General features: G+C 37.2%; 1 protein-coding gene across 1 annotated transcript; it reads right to left on the reverse strand.

The window, feature by feature from the left end:
- Positions 1 to 8,472: 8,472 nt before the first annotated feature.
- Positions 8,473 to 14,648, reverse strand: DYDC1 (DPY30 domain containing 1). Its single transcript, XM_050899369.1, has 6 exons — positions 14,586 to 14,648; positions 13,658 to 13,810; positions 13,437 to 13,559; positions 11,598 to 11,678; positions 10,554 to 10,646; positions 8,473 to 8,890 (listed from the first exon to the last, which is right to left on the reverse strand). The coding sequence occupies exons 2-6, from the start codon at positions 13,802 to 13,804 to the stop codon at positions 8,837 to 8,839; spliced, it is 498 nt and encodes a 165-aa protein (XP_050755326.1). The 5' UTR covers positions 13,805 to 13,810; positions 14,586 to 14,648; the 3' UTR covers positions 8,473 to 8,836.
- Between the last annotated feature and the right edge of the window lie 1,428 nt (positions 14,649 to 16,076).

Genomic DNA, 16,076 nt, shown 5'->3' on the forward strand with positions numbered 1-16,076 from the left:
AAGATGTGCAGTGCAGGCTATCACTATGCCCCCCCCCCCGCCATCTTTGTTTTGGCTTTATTTTCCAAAAATTATGAAAATTATTACACTAAGAATTGATTCATAACCAACTGGAAAGAAACAATAAGGGTAAGAGGTCTCTGCAAACATTTTTGTCATATGCATAAATATGAATAAATATTTGTCCACATACTTTTTCTACAGCATAAGGAATTTTTCCTATTACTTTCTCCATCTCTAAACAAGTACTTTGACATCACACGATGCATCACAGCATCACCTAACCGTGTTGATACCTTGAAATGAGATAGTTGAAGGTGCTTAGAATAATTAAGCTCATAAACTTTAAAGAGAGTATTGTGAAGTTTGTTACAATTATTGTTATGAACTTTCATATATACCGGGCTAAGTGCATAACTGAGTCATGTTATCTATGCCATTGTTTTTCCAACTGAATGCTTATCATGAGAGTGAAATGCAAGTAATATCCTTCTAAAAAGCAATTTTTTAAAAGTCACATGCAGGATTATCAAAGTTGAAAAATAGAAAAAAGAGAATCTTTTAATGATCATTCCAAAATGATTAGTAATAAAGACATATGCATCTAGTGGTTTCTTATTCCCCATGTTTTTTGTGACTGACAGCCTACTCACTCTCTATTGGAAAATAGAGAAGAACCACCAAAGAACGCTAAACCAACCCAGGCACTTCTGCTAGAAGTAGATGTGTAACAACTTTGTCTTTTCTGTGAGGGCAAATTTTTACCCTTCTGCCAAATGGCACTAGGTCTAGCTAAGAACTAAAGTGGGACTCGTGAGGTGTAACGATCTCATTCTGTCCCTTAGCAACAAGAATACTTTTAGCAAAGAGAAACGTCAGGACTAAGAATGTCACGCCTTACCTGTTGTACTGAAATATGCAAAAAGGATTAAAACTAACAAAAAACCTCCTGAATATGATCTGGTGTCAGTGTTTGCAATGTGAATTAACACTACAAAATTCAAAATTTGGTTCTTAAGGATTAAGATCAATACTTTTTTCATTTCTGCAATGCACAGTATTCAAGTTATGCTCATCACAAAAATTACAGTACTCCAGGAAATGGACCAGCAACACTAGATCTTCTCAAGGAAGCAGACTCAGTTTTAGTCCTGTAAAGGGAAACTGAAGCCTGCAGCTCTACTAGGCAGGGAAGGAGAAGGACAGAACTACCAACTATTCTCTTTACCATCCTAAACCCCACCCGACATGGTACATAGGGTACCCATGGGTAGTAGGTCATAGCTAAACATGTGCAAGAGCTGCACTTAGGGTATATCTCTTTCTTCTTCCACTTCAATATTTTCTCATCCCTTGGTTCTTTTTCCCTCTTCCAGCTTTTCCTACTAATGGATTTAAGAAGTGCCTTAATTTCCTAAATTCATACCAATCATTGATTCCGCTTCCTAGGCAGAGGATTGTTTCCTGTTTCTGAGGCTGACAGCTTACAGGGTTCCTGCTACTGCTCCTTTCTTATGTTCACAATCCACATTGGTTGTAATTAAACAACACCAGTGTTGCCTTTGGCCTCTCAACAGTTAGCTAAGAAGTCAACCAGAAAATAGAGAACAGAGCAGACCTGCCATAACCAAAACCTATCAACTATTCCTATCAACTCTTAAAAGAAAAAACATTTCACCCATACATATTAGAAGGTATAGACAGTGAAGTGAAAGAAGATCACATTTTCTGCTTTTGAAAATTAGTATTGAAATGGGCACCCATCATAAACCAACTCCTCTACGACATCCTCTTTTCTGTGTCTTTAGAAATCGTGGCTAATGAGAAAACTAATGGTAAGTCTACACTACAGTTTATTATTAATCACTTCCCAATTGCTACCACTGGCTTAGCATCCCAACAGCGACAGTCAGAGAACAAGGCATTTGGAGGTTTTGGGAGATCAGTTCTGTTTTGTTACCTCTCTACCTCTGCAGTACCACAAAACATGTCACTGAGATTCTGTAAGTCTTTAGAAGCAAGGTCAAAGTGATTTCAATGTGTAATTATTTTTAAGACACATACAGATATTCCCATGCAGGTGGCATGAACGTTTTACCAGGACTCAAGTGGGAGTCCTGCCAGTAAATTCAGTAAGCACAGACCTGATCTCCTTAGAAACTAAAATATTCTCTACACAGACAGAAAACTAGAATACAAAATTCATTTCCAGATTTTGAATTCACAAATATTTGAACCTATTCAAAGCTACAGGTTTCATTTTTACAGTGTTTATAACATTGAAATACTGTAAGCAATAAAATTTTACTTGACTTAATACTAGGAATTTACTTATCCTACCAAACAAAGCAAAATACAGAATAGTCAATGGATCTTTTTTTAAAGGTTAGATGGTCCTTTGATTTAAAGAAGTGTGAAAAAGAATATTGGTGTATTGCTCCCAGCTGCATGAGCTTACCACACATACAAGGGGCAGGTTTCTTGTAGTCACAGAATAGTGAGACAGTTGTAGCTGCTGGAGAGACATTTGAAGAAACTGCAGCAAAAAAAAGGAAACCTGCTTTTACGGTACTCTATGTCAAGAGTCAGGCCAAGTATATAGAAATATATAGGTCTGGCTGTATTCTCCTCATTTTTTGTGCCAAGCAAAGCTTGGGCAAATTCTAAGACAGATTCATGTATCTTGTAACTATGCTGAGTTTCCAAGTGATAGTTTAAAAAAAAAAGCTAGAAAAGTCACATAAGAAGGGTAAGGGGAATATGTGTTTGAGTTAACAGTGGCCTACATCTGAGCAGTGGTGAAAACATTTATCCTGAAGATATTAAGAGATCAGTGTCTATAAAATAATGATCTATTGAGATAAGAGAATAGTTAGTGTTTCAGAGGGATGACTGATCATAGTTCTTGCCAAGAAACCTGACTAAATAGTTTTAAAATACAAGCAAATACAATAACACTTAACTCAAGCCAAGTGAGAAACAAAATAGTGGTGCATTTTTTCTATAGGCTCCACTTAGATAGATACATATGCCCACTGAAAAAATGTTGAAGAACAGCTGTCTCAGAACTTCACAGCAGTCCCAGCCCTAGAAATTTTCAGCTGTCAGTGCCTAAGGGTAACTTTTCAGTGCAGCTAGGTTTACAATGAAACAAACAACAGATCCTGCTTTCAGAGTTACAATTATCAGCTAAATAAATAGCATTTTTTAAACTTATCTACTAAACACATCAGTGGCAAAACCGCAATTGCTTAAGATAATAATGAACCAAATGCAGGTGTGTCTGCATGCAGCCAGTCATTTCTGGAAGAAAGTACATTCAGGAGGTGGAGTAGAAATGAAGCAGAATGATTGGAGAAGCCCAACACACTCCCAGGAATGTGACTTGAAACTGAGCAAAGGGGAGCCGCAGTGCCCCTTTGCTGCAATGGGAATGATTTATTATCTGAATGTTTCCTCTCTCCCACTCTCCCCGCAACAATTAATCTCTTTTTATTTCTGCAGTATCTTTCCCTACATGTAGTTTGAGTCAATCAATTCTCTCATGTTTTAATATTAAGTATATTAAAAGTTTAATAAATAGGAGACAGCTTCTCAGAGGTAGAACTCACGCTCATGTTAGTAGAAAACTCAATTGTCTTATCATTTCAACGACAGCTTTTTCAGTAACTTCAGTGAGAACAAAATTGAGATCCTTGGAAGACTACTTCCTCAGTGCACCAAAAAATGTTTTGCTTCAAATTTTTTTTGGAAACAAAACAACAACAACAATCACCTCTGTTATAGAGCTGAAAATATGATTCAGTTCATTAGAAAAACAGACTAAGGAAGATACTGATCAAGTTCAGACATACTTCCTCCTCCTCCCCCAGAAAAAGCTAATTTCTTTATCTGGAATCTGCTAGACTACATCTAAACCATAGAGGAGCCACTGAGTAAAATCGTTTCTTTTGTCCAGAGAACAATTTGCTGAACTCAAACACCAATGGGTTCTTGCATCGAACTAAAATCATGTATTTTTCACACTTACTTTTCCAAGATTATGGAAAAAAAGAATTCCTTTATAATAGCAACTTCTGTTGAGATCCATGAATGACTACATGCAGAAAGTGGGAAAATCCCCTTGGAGACTTTGTTAAAAGATTTCTAAACCTTCTAAATACTCCTTAGAGAGGGTAATATTATTCGGATAACTTTGGTATGATATTCCTAAATATCAATGTTTTTTTCTAAATCAAACCCAAGCTTCACATCATTGTTTAAAGTACACTGAAATTTTAAATTATGCCAGATGCAAAATGATGGGGAAGAGTTTTGATTTTTAGTGAAGTATATATTTCTGTGTCAATACAGAGACATCAACACAGCACAGCCTTTGTAATAGATAACAACTCAAATAAGATTAACCAACAAGAAGCAAAAGGCAACCTTACATACTTATTACATTACTTGACTGTTTGCCTATGGATTTACTTTCAGGTGCAAATACAAACATGCTTGGTATTAATAATAAAATGGTTTAACATAATCAATTAACTCATGTCTGTATAGTCAAAAGACTAACCTAAGGAACTGGTCATCTCAGTTTTTTTCAAAATGGCCATTGATTTTGGGTGCCCTACAACTAAAGATAAAATGGAAGCACTCAGCATCTCCACACAGGCTCTAGTAAACATAATTTTTCATGACGTAGCGTCTTCTAGAGTTATCTATTTCAAATAAAAAACAGTAGTGTAAATGATAACAATTCTGATCTCTGATCTAAGTTAAACACTGATTTTGGTTTATGATAATGATTCTACAAGGTGCAGGTTAACAAAGAAGACCCAACAAAGAAGTTGGATATACATCTGAGAGCTCTCAAATTTTGTGAATCAGTCTTCTGCTTCTTAAAAAGTTTGCTACACTGTGACAGCTTGATTAAATGGCACGTTCCTCTACTTTGCCTTTCTTCCACTACTATTAGCCCAATAATACCTATATAAATGTTTATAATAGTATAGCTTCTTCCATCATATGCACTGAAACAAATACATTAAGTATAAAGCACAAAGACTGCATGAGGGTTTATAATTGTAATGCCAGAAAACAAACAAAAGTAAAAAAACATAAAAGAAGTGTACTGGTAAGATATTTTAAAAAGTAGATCAGTCCTTATCAGCAAATAACAGGTTTAGACTCTCTTTTCTAGCTGTAGTGAATAGACAACACTGTTCTTTATCTAACCTAAGTACAGGAAAAACTTCACAGAAGTAAAGCAATTAATAGCTAACTTCAAATATAGGTAAATGGTATTAGCAAAGTTCAGAGGAATTCAATTTTACATTTGATCCAGACTAACTCATCTGACTCTCATTACCATTAGCAAATTACTGTATAAAGCTTTTGCTTACAAAAAGATAAGTTAGTTCCTTTAGACTACGAAGGAAAATCATCCATCATAAGAAAGGGGACTGCAGACTTAATAAGCCTATTCTGTTGAAAGATAACATTAAAACGTGCTTGCTGCAACATGTATTTCTCCTTGTAGGAGAAAAGCTTCTGACATTGCAGAGCTGAGTTTGTGAGCAGACTGATAGGTAATCTGATTCATTTTGTCCTATTCTGGGCTTCATATCTGTTTTCATCCTTATGCTTCAGTATTGCTGGAATGAGAACAACTGTGAATGGGCATGTTACTATCAGCACGTTCTTTGGAGGATCTGTACATGGGGTCTGATAGCAGCCTACATAAGTCCGCTCCTATTCTGAAGAAAGGAAAAATGACAATTTCATACATCTTCTGTCAGTATGTAGCATCTTATTTTCAGCAACATTTTCCATCATCTGCCTGTGAATTTCATCTTCTTCATTCGACAAAAATGTATTCAAAGGGAATGTAAGCTGTAGCTGAAGTTATATTAGGTAATTGCATTTTTTTTTCAATATATGACTTTAGATTTTATGCAGAAGTTAAACTGTATTAACACTTCTGAAATCACATCACATGCCGTAACAATAAAATAGTATCTTCTCCTCTGCTCTCTTCCTGTTCCAGGCTCTAGCTTGCTGTGCTCAAAAGAAGGTTTAAAGTTCAGAAGGAGAAGGCAAAGATGATTTTAAGCTGCCTTAATTTCCCTCCAGGCTTAGACACCCAAGCAGAAGTCATCTTTGTTGTGAACTACATTTCCGAGTTACCTACAGGCTGCTTTGCACCTTAAGCAAGCACGGAGCCAAGAACTGTTTACCCTGTGGTCCCCTATCCAACGTAAGAATTCCTATAAAGCTGTAGAAGGAGATCAATGCACCAGGTCTATGCACATGAAATCCTGAAAAAATGGGAATTCCTATAAAGGACATTTGAACATAATTTTATTTATAGGAACGTAATAATGTTCCTATACATTAGGAACATTCTGTACATAATATACAGCAAAGGAATAGGTAAATTGGAATCTACCATTTTATTTTGACCCTTGCCAAGCAATTTTCTGATAAAAGGTTCCATCCAAAAATCCAATTCCTATCTAGAAAGAGAATGGGGAATACGAACTGCAGGATCACAAAGAAAAAGTCACAGTTAAAAATAAGCTGAAACAAAACGACAAACAAAAGTTGTAGTTTTCATGGGTTGTAACTGACAGAGCCACCAGTGTGTTTATTTAGGATGCACTCTAGTGGACACACATATAACAAAATCAAACAAAGATACAAATGTTGTGAAAAGACACAAAATGAAAGCCACATGTTGGAACTGGTAATTAGAATTATTTACTAGCATGTTTAAAAATACTGTCTTATAACTTGAACATATTTCCTAATTAAATATGAAGGCTGTATGGAGGCTGAAATTTTCATAGTCAACATGATTGGACATAAAATGTAAATGGACACAAGTTACTTATCAATTTTTGAAAATTTTAATCTAAATAACAAGATTCAGTTATACATACTGGCTCAAAAGAGAAACTCCATATATTTATCCAGTTACTCCATCCCTTTGAGAATGGCACAAGAAGCTGCTGTGCATACAGTGTTAATAGGTGTAATTAGAACTGTAGTATCTTGAAATGCAGCCTTAAAATGATACTATTTTACCTGTTACTAATAAATATAATCATAAACTGTGACAAAATCGATTTGCTGGAATATCAACCATAATGGCATATTCATTCCACAGAAAAGGTTCTTGACTGTCATAGAAATTGCAAACCTATACCAATGCAGAATAAATGTAAATAGCAAAGCCTGACCACCTAGTCACAAAAGTAGTTCCATTTTTCATTACTTAAAAAGTTACATAAACATCTCTAAGTATTTATACCTGGAAAGCGACATTTTTCTCTTGATTTTAAGGATGTTCATATAAGACATGCCAATTAACAGCATCCAAAAAGCAATATGGCAATAAAGAGGCCAACAGGATTTTTTTAATAAACGTACTTTATTATTTTTAAGGGAAAAATAATATATTACTATACTAGAAATCAGTAGTACTTACCTTTTTAAAAATTGATAGGATTATGCCTAGTATGAGCTACATGAACAGAACAAGTTATTTAGAGCAGAAAAATATTTATTACATGATTGACCTTTGCCTGCTGGGTATATAGATATTTTTAACAGTTTGCCAAAGATAGAAAAACCCTTAAAGCTAGCTATAATATAACCAAATTAAAGTGAAATTATCCCGAAAATCTCTTTCATCCCAAAACTGAAGAATGCAGTGAATGCACTAACTATGCACTAAATTTGTAATGAAGAGTATTTTCATTATACAATATTGGCAATGACTTAATGTTAATTGTCCAACTAACCTGTATCATTAGAAGACACTGAGCTGCAAAGGCACGTTTTAGCCAAGAAGCGTAGGATTTCTTAATGCTGATGTCTTTTCCATTTATAATGAACAGACACAGAACATTCTTGACAACCTGTACCAAGATATCGGTGATTACAGAAATTTGTTCTTACAACAATTAATGCAATCTTTAAGGATTATTAAGCTTATTTTTACAGATAAATAGGGATCAAGCTAAAATTCTTCCAAATTTTTTTTAGAAGTGAAGCTTTGAGAACTAATGGTATTTAGTAAAGACAACAAAGATGTAATTTATTGATTTGCAAATTCAAGACAAAAGCAGAAAAGATTTTTTTAAGACTTGACTAATCGAAACTGATATGCAGACACTTGCAGCTCACCTAATATCACACAATAACCAGAAAAGGTTATTATAAAGCCTAGAGCAAACACCTAGTGTTACAAAAAGCCCCTCATGATTTCTCAGACAAGATCTTTTAGTACATCTGTCTACTGAGTCACATAGAGTTCTATTTATCTCTTCCAGATAAATTGGAAAATCTTCTGATTTGATTTTTGCATCTACTTTGATGTGCAGAACTCTCTCTCCATCTTCTAATCTGTAGAGCATTCCCTCTTTCTATCAGAAACCATCCAAATCCTTGGAAAAAACTTTTTCAATAATCTTTTATTCTTTTAATATTGATTCAAATTATCATACTGTAGCCTCTACTCCAAAATAATCTTGACACATTAATTATATCTATAATTATTATGGTTACACTTCAAAAATCAATGGGCAATAAGTAGAAAATGTATTTACTGCTTTCATTTCAATTGCAGTTTTCTTCCTCTGAGTCAGCCGTGCTAGCTACAATGGTTTAAGAACAAAAAGGAAGCATCACGTGCCAGAATTAACAGACTTTATACAAACACCCAGAAAGCACAGAAACTGAAGCAACTGGCATGTAAATCAGTTCTATATATAAAATACATAAATTAAGATATTACACTTCAGGATCAGCAAGTAATGAGTAGAAAATATATTTACTGCTTTCAGATCAGTTGGGAACTTTCTTGTTCTGCTTCTGCCATGAGATCTGTTACACTCTAAAAAAGAAAAAAAGAAATTCTATCAGTTGCCAGCATTAACTGAACTTTGTAAAAAGTAAAAAAGAGGAAAAAAGAAAAAGAAAAAACCCACATGACAGACAAGTCGGTATTCATCAAAATAATTATGTATTCTTTCATTCAGTGAAATACAATGAGGTTTATCACCAGGCTTTTATTATAAAATCCAGCAAGTCTGGATGAAGTATTATGATTCTGAGAGCAGTATACTTTCAATAGTACAAGTCTATATATTTTAATTTTATTGATCTGTTCTTAATTTGTAGTTCAATTTAAAAACCGTATCACTGTAAAACCTGAAATAACATCACCAAAGGCCAATGTAATGAAACTTTAAATGACTTCAGGCATGAAAACTTGACAGATGGCACATATAAGAAGAAGCAGGTAAGTTTACTACTCATTTTCACGTCTGGTTTTGCAATTCACTTATTTAAGAACACATAAAATATGCCTGAAGCCTCAAGAATACTTTTTAATATGTAATTATCAGAAAGTTATAAAAATTGGGGCTATACAAGATCTTGAGAACTCATCTGATTTACCTTAGTGAAAAAAACACCTGTGAAAATCTGACCCTAAGAATAGTCATAAGTATGTTCATAAATATATTTAGAGAACACTTATAAAACAGGCTGTTATTAAAGTAACCTTAAGCATAAAGCATATTAATATCACAATATAAATTCTGAGCTAGAATTACACTACTGATACCAGAAATTAAGTGGACAAATTATTAAGGCTAATAAAGGAAAAAGGGTTCCGATAATGATGTACTAAAACTAGTATATCAAAATCTCAAGTCATACCACTTGGAATACTCTAACTGGAAAAAGTCAGACAGATATCAATATCTTTATGACCAGTGAATACTCATAAAGCTGAGTGATTTCGCACCATCTGTTAAATGTACTGCCATGCCTTACAATAAATGAAGGCTGATTCATGTTCTCTCATTTCCCTGGACTGTCAAGTATAAAAGCAATAATAAACAAAAAAAAAATTAAAAAAAAAAAAGATGTGGGCATAGAAGCTGTCTGAGGGTCACAACATAGAGCCATAGTTGTAGTACTGAAAGCAGTACATTCATGTTGGCACAGGGGCCAGATAACGATTCTCAGCAGGTCCTAGCCTTAGTGAGGACTCTGTGTCCTTAGCATCCAGTGTTATATGTTAAATGTTTGCTCAGATATGTCTGCACAAGAGTGCATTCTGCTGCACAAAAACCATACTTTGCACCAACCAGAAAAACATAAATAACTTCAATCACTCAAAAACAAGTCATCTTTTGTGATTTAGTACACGTTGTATATGACTACCTGTTCACATGGCAAAGGAAGGCTGCCTCCCCTCTGAGAATATTCATACTTTCATTTGTAACATATCTGAATACAAAAGGGCATTTTAAATCTTGAGGATTTGTCAGCCAACACCACACAGTCTTTTAGAACGGCTTAACTTGTACCAGAGAACAGGCTATGGGCAGTTTAGAGGTTGTGGCCAGCATACCATCTCTTCAAACCATAGGAGAGAATCAGTACAGTCTTAACTGCAACAGTTTTAACCTTTGACATGTCAGCACAGAAATCAAATCTGTAAGAATCAATCATTTATAATCTCCCTGTTCTTTCTAAACACTTACCTCAAACTGCCCATTCTCATCTAGCTCCTCAACTCTGGTCAAATGCGGCGCTCCAGGTCTATCTGTAAGTTCAGCTATTGTCTTTTCATTTTCCTATGGTAATGAAAACCAGTTTTCAGTTAAAAGTATTCCATGTCATGAATAATTATCTATACAGAATATTTCAGATGTGTTAAAATGACATTATGTATTAATATAAAGAGAATACTTTAGATGCGTGCTATACAAATGTGTTAGTATGTGAATATGGTCTTTGTATGCTTGTTAAGATTATTTTTGTCAGTTTTTTTTAAATAACAGGAATTTTGGTTTAAATTTCTACATATTCATTTTTTCTGCCACTTTCATACTGTCATCTTTCTACAACTATCTCCTGTCAGTATTTTAACAGAGCGCTCTAAAAACGTACATATCTCTAAAATATGATGTGCTCCACGTAAATTTGAGGGATACTCACATTTAAAAGCTTTTCTGAGATAAACATGCCAGTTATCAGTGTATGTTTTTACTGAAATAGCATTAAAAGACCATACATTTACACAGACATCTGTATACACACTCTTCTGTTAGTATAAATTCCTGTGCACCAAGAGGATCTCAGAATCAAGAGGCATCCCAATTCCAAACCACAGTTCCTTTTCCAGGTACAGCAAATGGACTTTGTGCTGACACACTGTAAAACTTTACTGTCTAGACGCTTAAATTAGGCATGCTTAAGTTATAATACTTTCTCATAAATACCATCAATGAATGTGAAAGCATCAACTAAGCTGACCTTACGCTAAATTTTGCAATAAGTTTACGCTCTGTTTTGAATATAAACTAAATAAACCTAATAGAACAGACCAAAATCCAAGTATAAAACCCAGACTGGAAGCAAGGTGTCAGACATTCTTCCCCCATTTTCACTTTTTTTTTTTTTAAATTATGTGTTAGTTCAACACCCATGGGCTTCTGCCTTGTGTTTCGTATTCAGTGCCTGCATCTGGAAAAGACAGCTGATTAACAGTATTTTCAAACGACTGACTAAGCTTTGGCTTAAACCTCTTGATCTTTCCACTGCAACAGCATTGCATCTTCTTCATTCTGCAGTTCCAACTCCTCGCGTTCTTGTTCCAACTGACCCTGCAGTCAGTTTAAGAGAGGACAAATTAGAAGGAAAAACCACCACATTCATCTTCCCCGCCCCATTGCTTACAATGTATTTCATGATTGAAATCTTAAATAAAATAAAAAAGGAAGCATAAAACATAACTGCAATCTTAATAACATAAAGCCCTTTCAGTATCATCTGACTCACCATTTTCATAGGTTTTAGACTCAGATGGATAGAAAGGCTTTACTACCAAGAGGAAGAAGAAATAGACAACTGAAGTTAGTGTACACACTTAAGATACTGCCTCATTTCGCATGCTCTTTATCAGTCTGTATTCATTACCTCCTATACTTTGGATTAAGCTGTTTGATACTTCATATAGTATCTAGCACAGACAGATGAATCCATACAGAATCAAATCAATAGAAAAGATTGGTAAGCAATGTCATTAACATTAATCATCTTCATCAGCAACCTTTAATATTTCCAATCGGAAATATCTAATACAAAGTGTTTATTCTTTGTGAGCCTAAGTCCTATTGCATCAAAACTTCAGAAACTGCATAATCTAAGTGCTCACATTCAACAACACTAGGGCCTAGCAAATACTGTTTGCTGTAGCATTTTGTGAGCAGTTACTATAAATATGATCATATGGTAGCAACTAGTTTTCACATTCCTTTTTGGTACATATAATCAAAACATGGCTGAGTATGTGACTATAGCCAAAATGGTGAGTTAGGTTAAAAAATGTGTCTAATGTGGATATTGTTCAACATCTTTCCCGTAGTTTACATAAAATAATTTATTTAATTCTCTGTGAATTATCTCTAGGCACAGTCTCATATTCTTTCCATTTACTATTTTAAATGAGTCGTTAAATCCTTAAGCACATAACTTTTGGTCTGCAAATTAGTAAATTCCAAATTTAAAAAGTGCAAGTACAATAGAATGAATGCATCTTACACTAGAACTGGGCTTAACAAGACCAGTACAGATTTAAAATCACACTTTTGATTTTAACATCGTGAAAGTCAGCCATGTAAATAAATCCAGTCAGATAATGTCAACATTACCACAGCAACACTGAGGCTGTTACACGTGTGGTCAAATTCACATGACTCCTTTATAAAGAATAGCTAGAAACATAGATGTTATCTTTATTTCTCATATTTAAAGTCCATATAGTATAGGATTCAAATTGCTTTATGCCAACAGAATGCTCAAGTAGCTAAGGAAAGAAAAAGGCACGTCATCAGATCAGGCTATACATACTGCTTAAATATGCAATCTTCATTCATTGATTCCCAACCATTTTCAGGACTCTATAATTGTGTATACATTCTCATTACCTTTTTTTGTGTTACTGATATTACACTGAAGTAGCTTGAGATAATGATTGCTTATTACTACCAGGCCTCCTAGCAGGCCTGTCAAAAATTTTTGCAATGATTTCTAGCTTTATTTGCACCAGCTCTTGTTCATAATTAACTACAGAAGATAGTCTACTTATTTTAAGTTACTTCTCATGTAAGTCTTAAATCGGTTGCTTTTTACCTTAGGCTCCTTCATTTTTTTTATAACATTTTAACGCATAGTATGTAAGTTTTCCTTCCCATGTGCTGCCTAATCATTTCAGTTATTATTTAGAAAAGTGAGATTAAAATACTTGTTTTATGCTACCTTCTATCAAAATCATTATACAGAGATTAGAAGTATACAGAGAGCTACAAGATGCCACAGCATCATATACTATTTATAATTATCTATTATTAAGTATTATTAACCTGACGTTGTTCTTCAAATTTCCGCTGGATCATTAGCTCTTCTTCCTTCATTTTTCTTAACATTTCAAGTTCTACTAGGGCCGCCTCTCGTTCTTGTTCCAGCTCAATCCTCTCCAACATTCTCTATTTCAGAGGTAACACAGAATCAATTAAAAAAACAAAGAGAGATTAAACAGCATCAATTATATTGTCATTAATTTTTTTGCCCAAGATGGATCCACCTTTTTTTCTTCATCTAAGAGTTTTCTGTAATTGTAAATCCAATGTGCCAGATACTCTATTGGATCTGCTGGCCGATGCTCTACAACCTCTGCCAGTCCCTTTTTCAAGCAACTTCCTAGGCATTTCTTCAGATACTGAGACTCCATTCACATCTGCTAACAACAAACAGACAGACATTAGCCATCAGTCAGAATAAAATTAGGGTTTTTAAGAATTATTGCCTCAGGCACCAAATACTTAATACAACATTACTCTTTTTATTAACCTGGCAATTAATAGAAGAAATTTATTTAAATTTAATATTGGTTTAGTTCTTAAAAGCTCCAGTGATAGATCAGTTATAACAAGCACTGCAGAAAAAATGCTCAAAACCCCCCTTACTGTTTAGGCACGTATAATTCAGAAACTGCTTGGAAATATGCTGGTAATTCTAGGTCAGCATGATAGCAAAAAACCTCAAAACCACAACAGGACATAGAAAACTTCTATACACATATTTGAAGAACAGCGAAGGAGTGCTGTGAATGATTAAGGACAGATTTTAGTTTGAACTAACAAAGCTATCTTTAGGGTATGTATGCAAGACCAGGCCTGAAGCAATCACTCTATACAGTTATGAAAGGCACAAATCTCTGTGCATACACAAGGTTTTACGGGCCCTGCGCCAGTGAACACATAACACATCTGAAACCCGATTTCTGCAGTGCTGAAACACCCTTCGTGTGCTGTCAACGGGACTGAATCCGTCTTGCGCAGCCTTGGCCCGGAGGCGGCAGCGGATCCCTCGCTAGGAACGGCGCCCGTCGAGCAGCAGGTCCCCCTAAACACGCCGCGCAGCTCTGCGCCACACGGCCCCGTCGGCAGCAGAGAGCCAGGGCAGTTCACACTGCCCTGTGTGAAATGGCGCGGATATAAAATCTCTCTCACCCTTCGCGTTCACACCGGCTCCTGAGGTGACGGGTCCGGAGCTAGCTGTCAGGGCCCTGAGGGCACTAGTAGACCTTAATTGTCCCGATCATTTTCACCTCGAGCCTCCACCCACGTCCTCTGCCCCCGGGCTCCATGTAAGCACAGGCTGGGACCTTTACCCCTCCCCTGAGCTACCCGCTGGGCGGGCCTGTTCCTTAGCCCTGCTCCTGCGGTGCTGTTCGGATTTTCTGGTGGACCTGGCACGTTACCCTGCCTCGCCCGGTGCTCCGTGGACTGCCACTAGGATCTGGTGCTGTCATCACCTGCCGCTGGCGCCGGCGGGCTGCGCGCTGTCGCTGAGGTAATTACCTGGCCTGCGCTGTAGCCGCCCTCGGCTCCCCCCGCTCGCCTTGCCTCAGAGAGCAGCCCCGCTCCTGCTGCTCCCTGACACTAGCTCCCGGAGCCCCGAGCGCAGCCCCCGGACGGCAGCCCTCCACCTCACCAACCCGCTCCTACCGATCGCCTGTCTCCGGCCCAGCGGCTGTTGGCCGCCTCTCCACCCGCTCCAACGCCGTAGCGGCCACAGCGGCGCCCTGCGCAGGGAGACTATGGCGAGCCGCGCGTCGCCCCAGAACGCGCTGGGTTGCTAAGCAACACCGCTCGCGAGCGCAGCGCGACCTGCACGTGGCCGGCAGGAGGCACGCGATTGGAGACAGGGCGCGGCGGCACAGCGGGGCGGTGCCGGGTGGGCGGGGTCAGCTGCCGCCGCCGCGCGCCGGGCCCGCCGGCCGCCCCGTCGGGAGCAGGGCGCGGCGCCGGGCGCGGGAGGCGAGTCCCGGGGAAGCGTCCGGGACGCCTGTGAGCCCAGGCGGGGGGGTGAACCACCGACGAGCGGCGCGGCGATACAGCTGAAACGGAGCCTCCGCTGCCGCTCCTCGGGGTGGCGGTAGGGGTCTTCCTCGGGACAAACCCATTTTAAATGCGTTTAACGCCATCTCTCCGTGAACAGTTTCCTCTCGTAACAGAAGGGGTTTCCACAAAAACGAAAAACATCTTCAGTCAGTGCCGGATGCAATCAACCGGCAACGTACAGATCCTTCCTGATTAATTTAGAGATTAAATCAGTCTCTGTGTGTATAAATACATACACACACGTAGATAAAGACTAGAAAGCAATTTGGGGAAGACAATATTCTTGGAATTTTAGCACAAGGAACCTGAGCTAACACTGAATAAGGATTTTGCAGCCAAGTACAGGGTACCTTTTTAAATAAAGCGGTGATCTCCCATGCTTGAAGTTAAGACTTCCAGCATTAAAGCAGAGTGATCTTTTCTCCTCACTGACAAACTTCTTGGCTGACATTCACCTCAAATTTGGCTAGCTGGTTGCTTTACTGGCAACTTTTAATCATATTGAAAACCCCTGCAAATAATTGCCGCTGAAAGAATTAGTTCAGTGTCTGTATTAATTCTGAAGCTTAACTGCACTAACATTATCTTGGTCTTTCC

Source organism: Gymnogyps californianus, chromosome 6 (assembly GCF_018139145.2).
Source record: "Gymnogyps californianus isolate 813 chromosome 6, ASM1813914v2, whole genome shotgun sequence".
Lineage (NCBI taxonomy): Eukaryota > Metazoa > Chordata > Aves > Accipitriformes > Cathartidae > Gymnogyps > Gymnogyps californianus.

Bases quoted from the DNA above. Each gene is read 5' to 3' on its own strand.
- DYDC1 (XM_050899369.1), bottom strand. From the start codon at position 13,804: ATGGAGTCTCAGTATCTGAAGAAATGCCTAGGAAGTTGCTTGAAAAAG. The intron at 13,560-13,657 runs GTGGATCCATCT...CCTCTGAAATAG, and splicing joins TCTTAGATGAAGAAAAAAAG to AGAATGTTGGAGAGGATTGA. The intron at 8,891-10,553 runs GTAAGTGTTTAG...TTTCTTTTTTAG, and splicing joins ATGAGAATGGGCAGTTTGAG to AGTGTAACAGATCTCATGGC.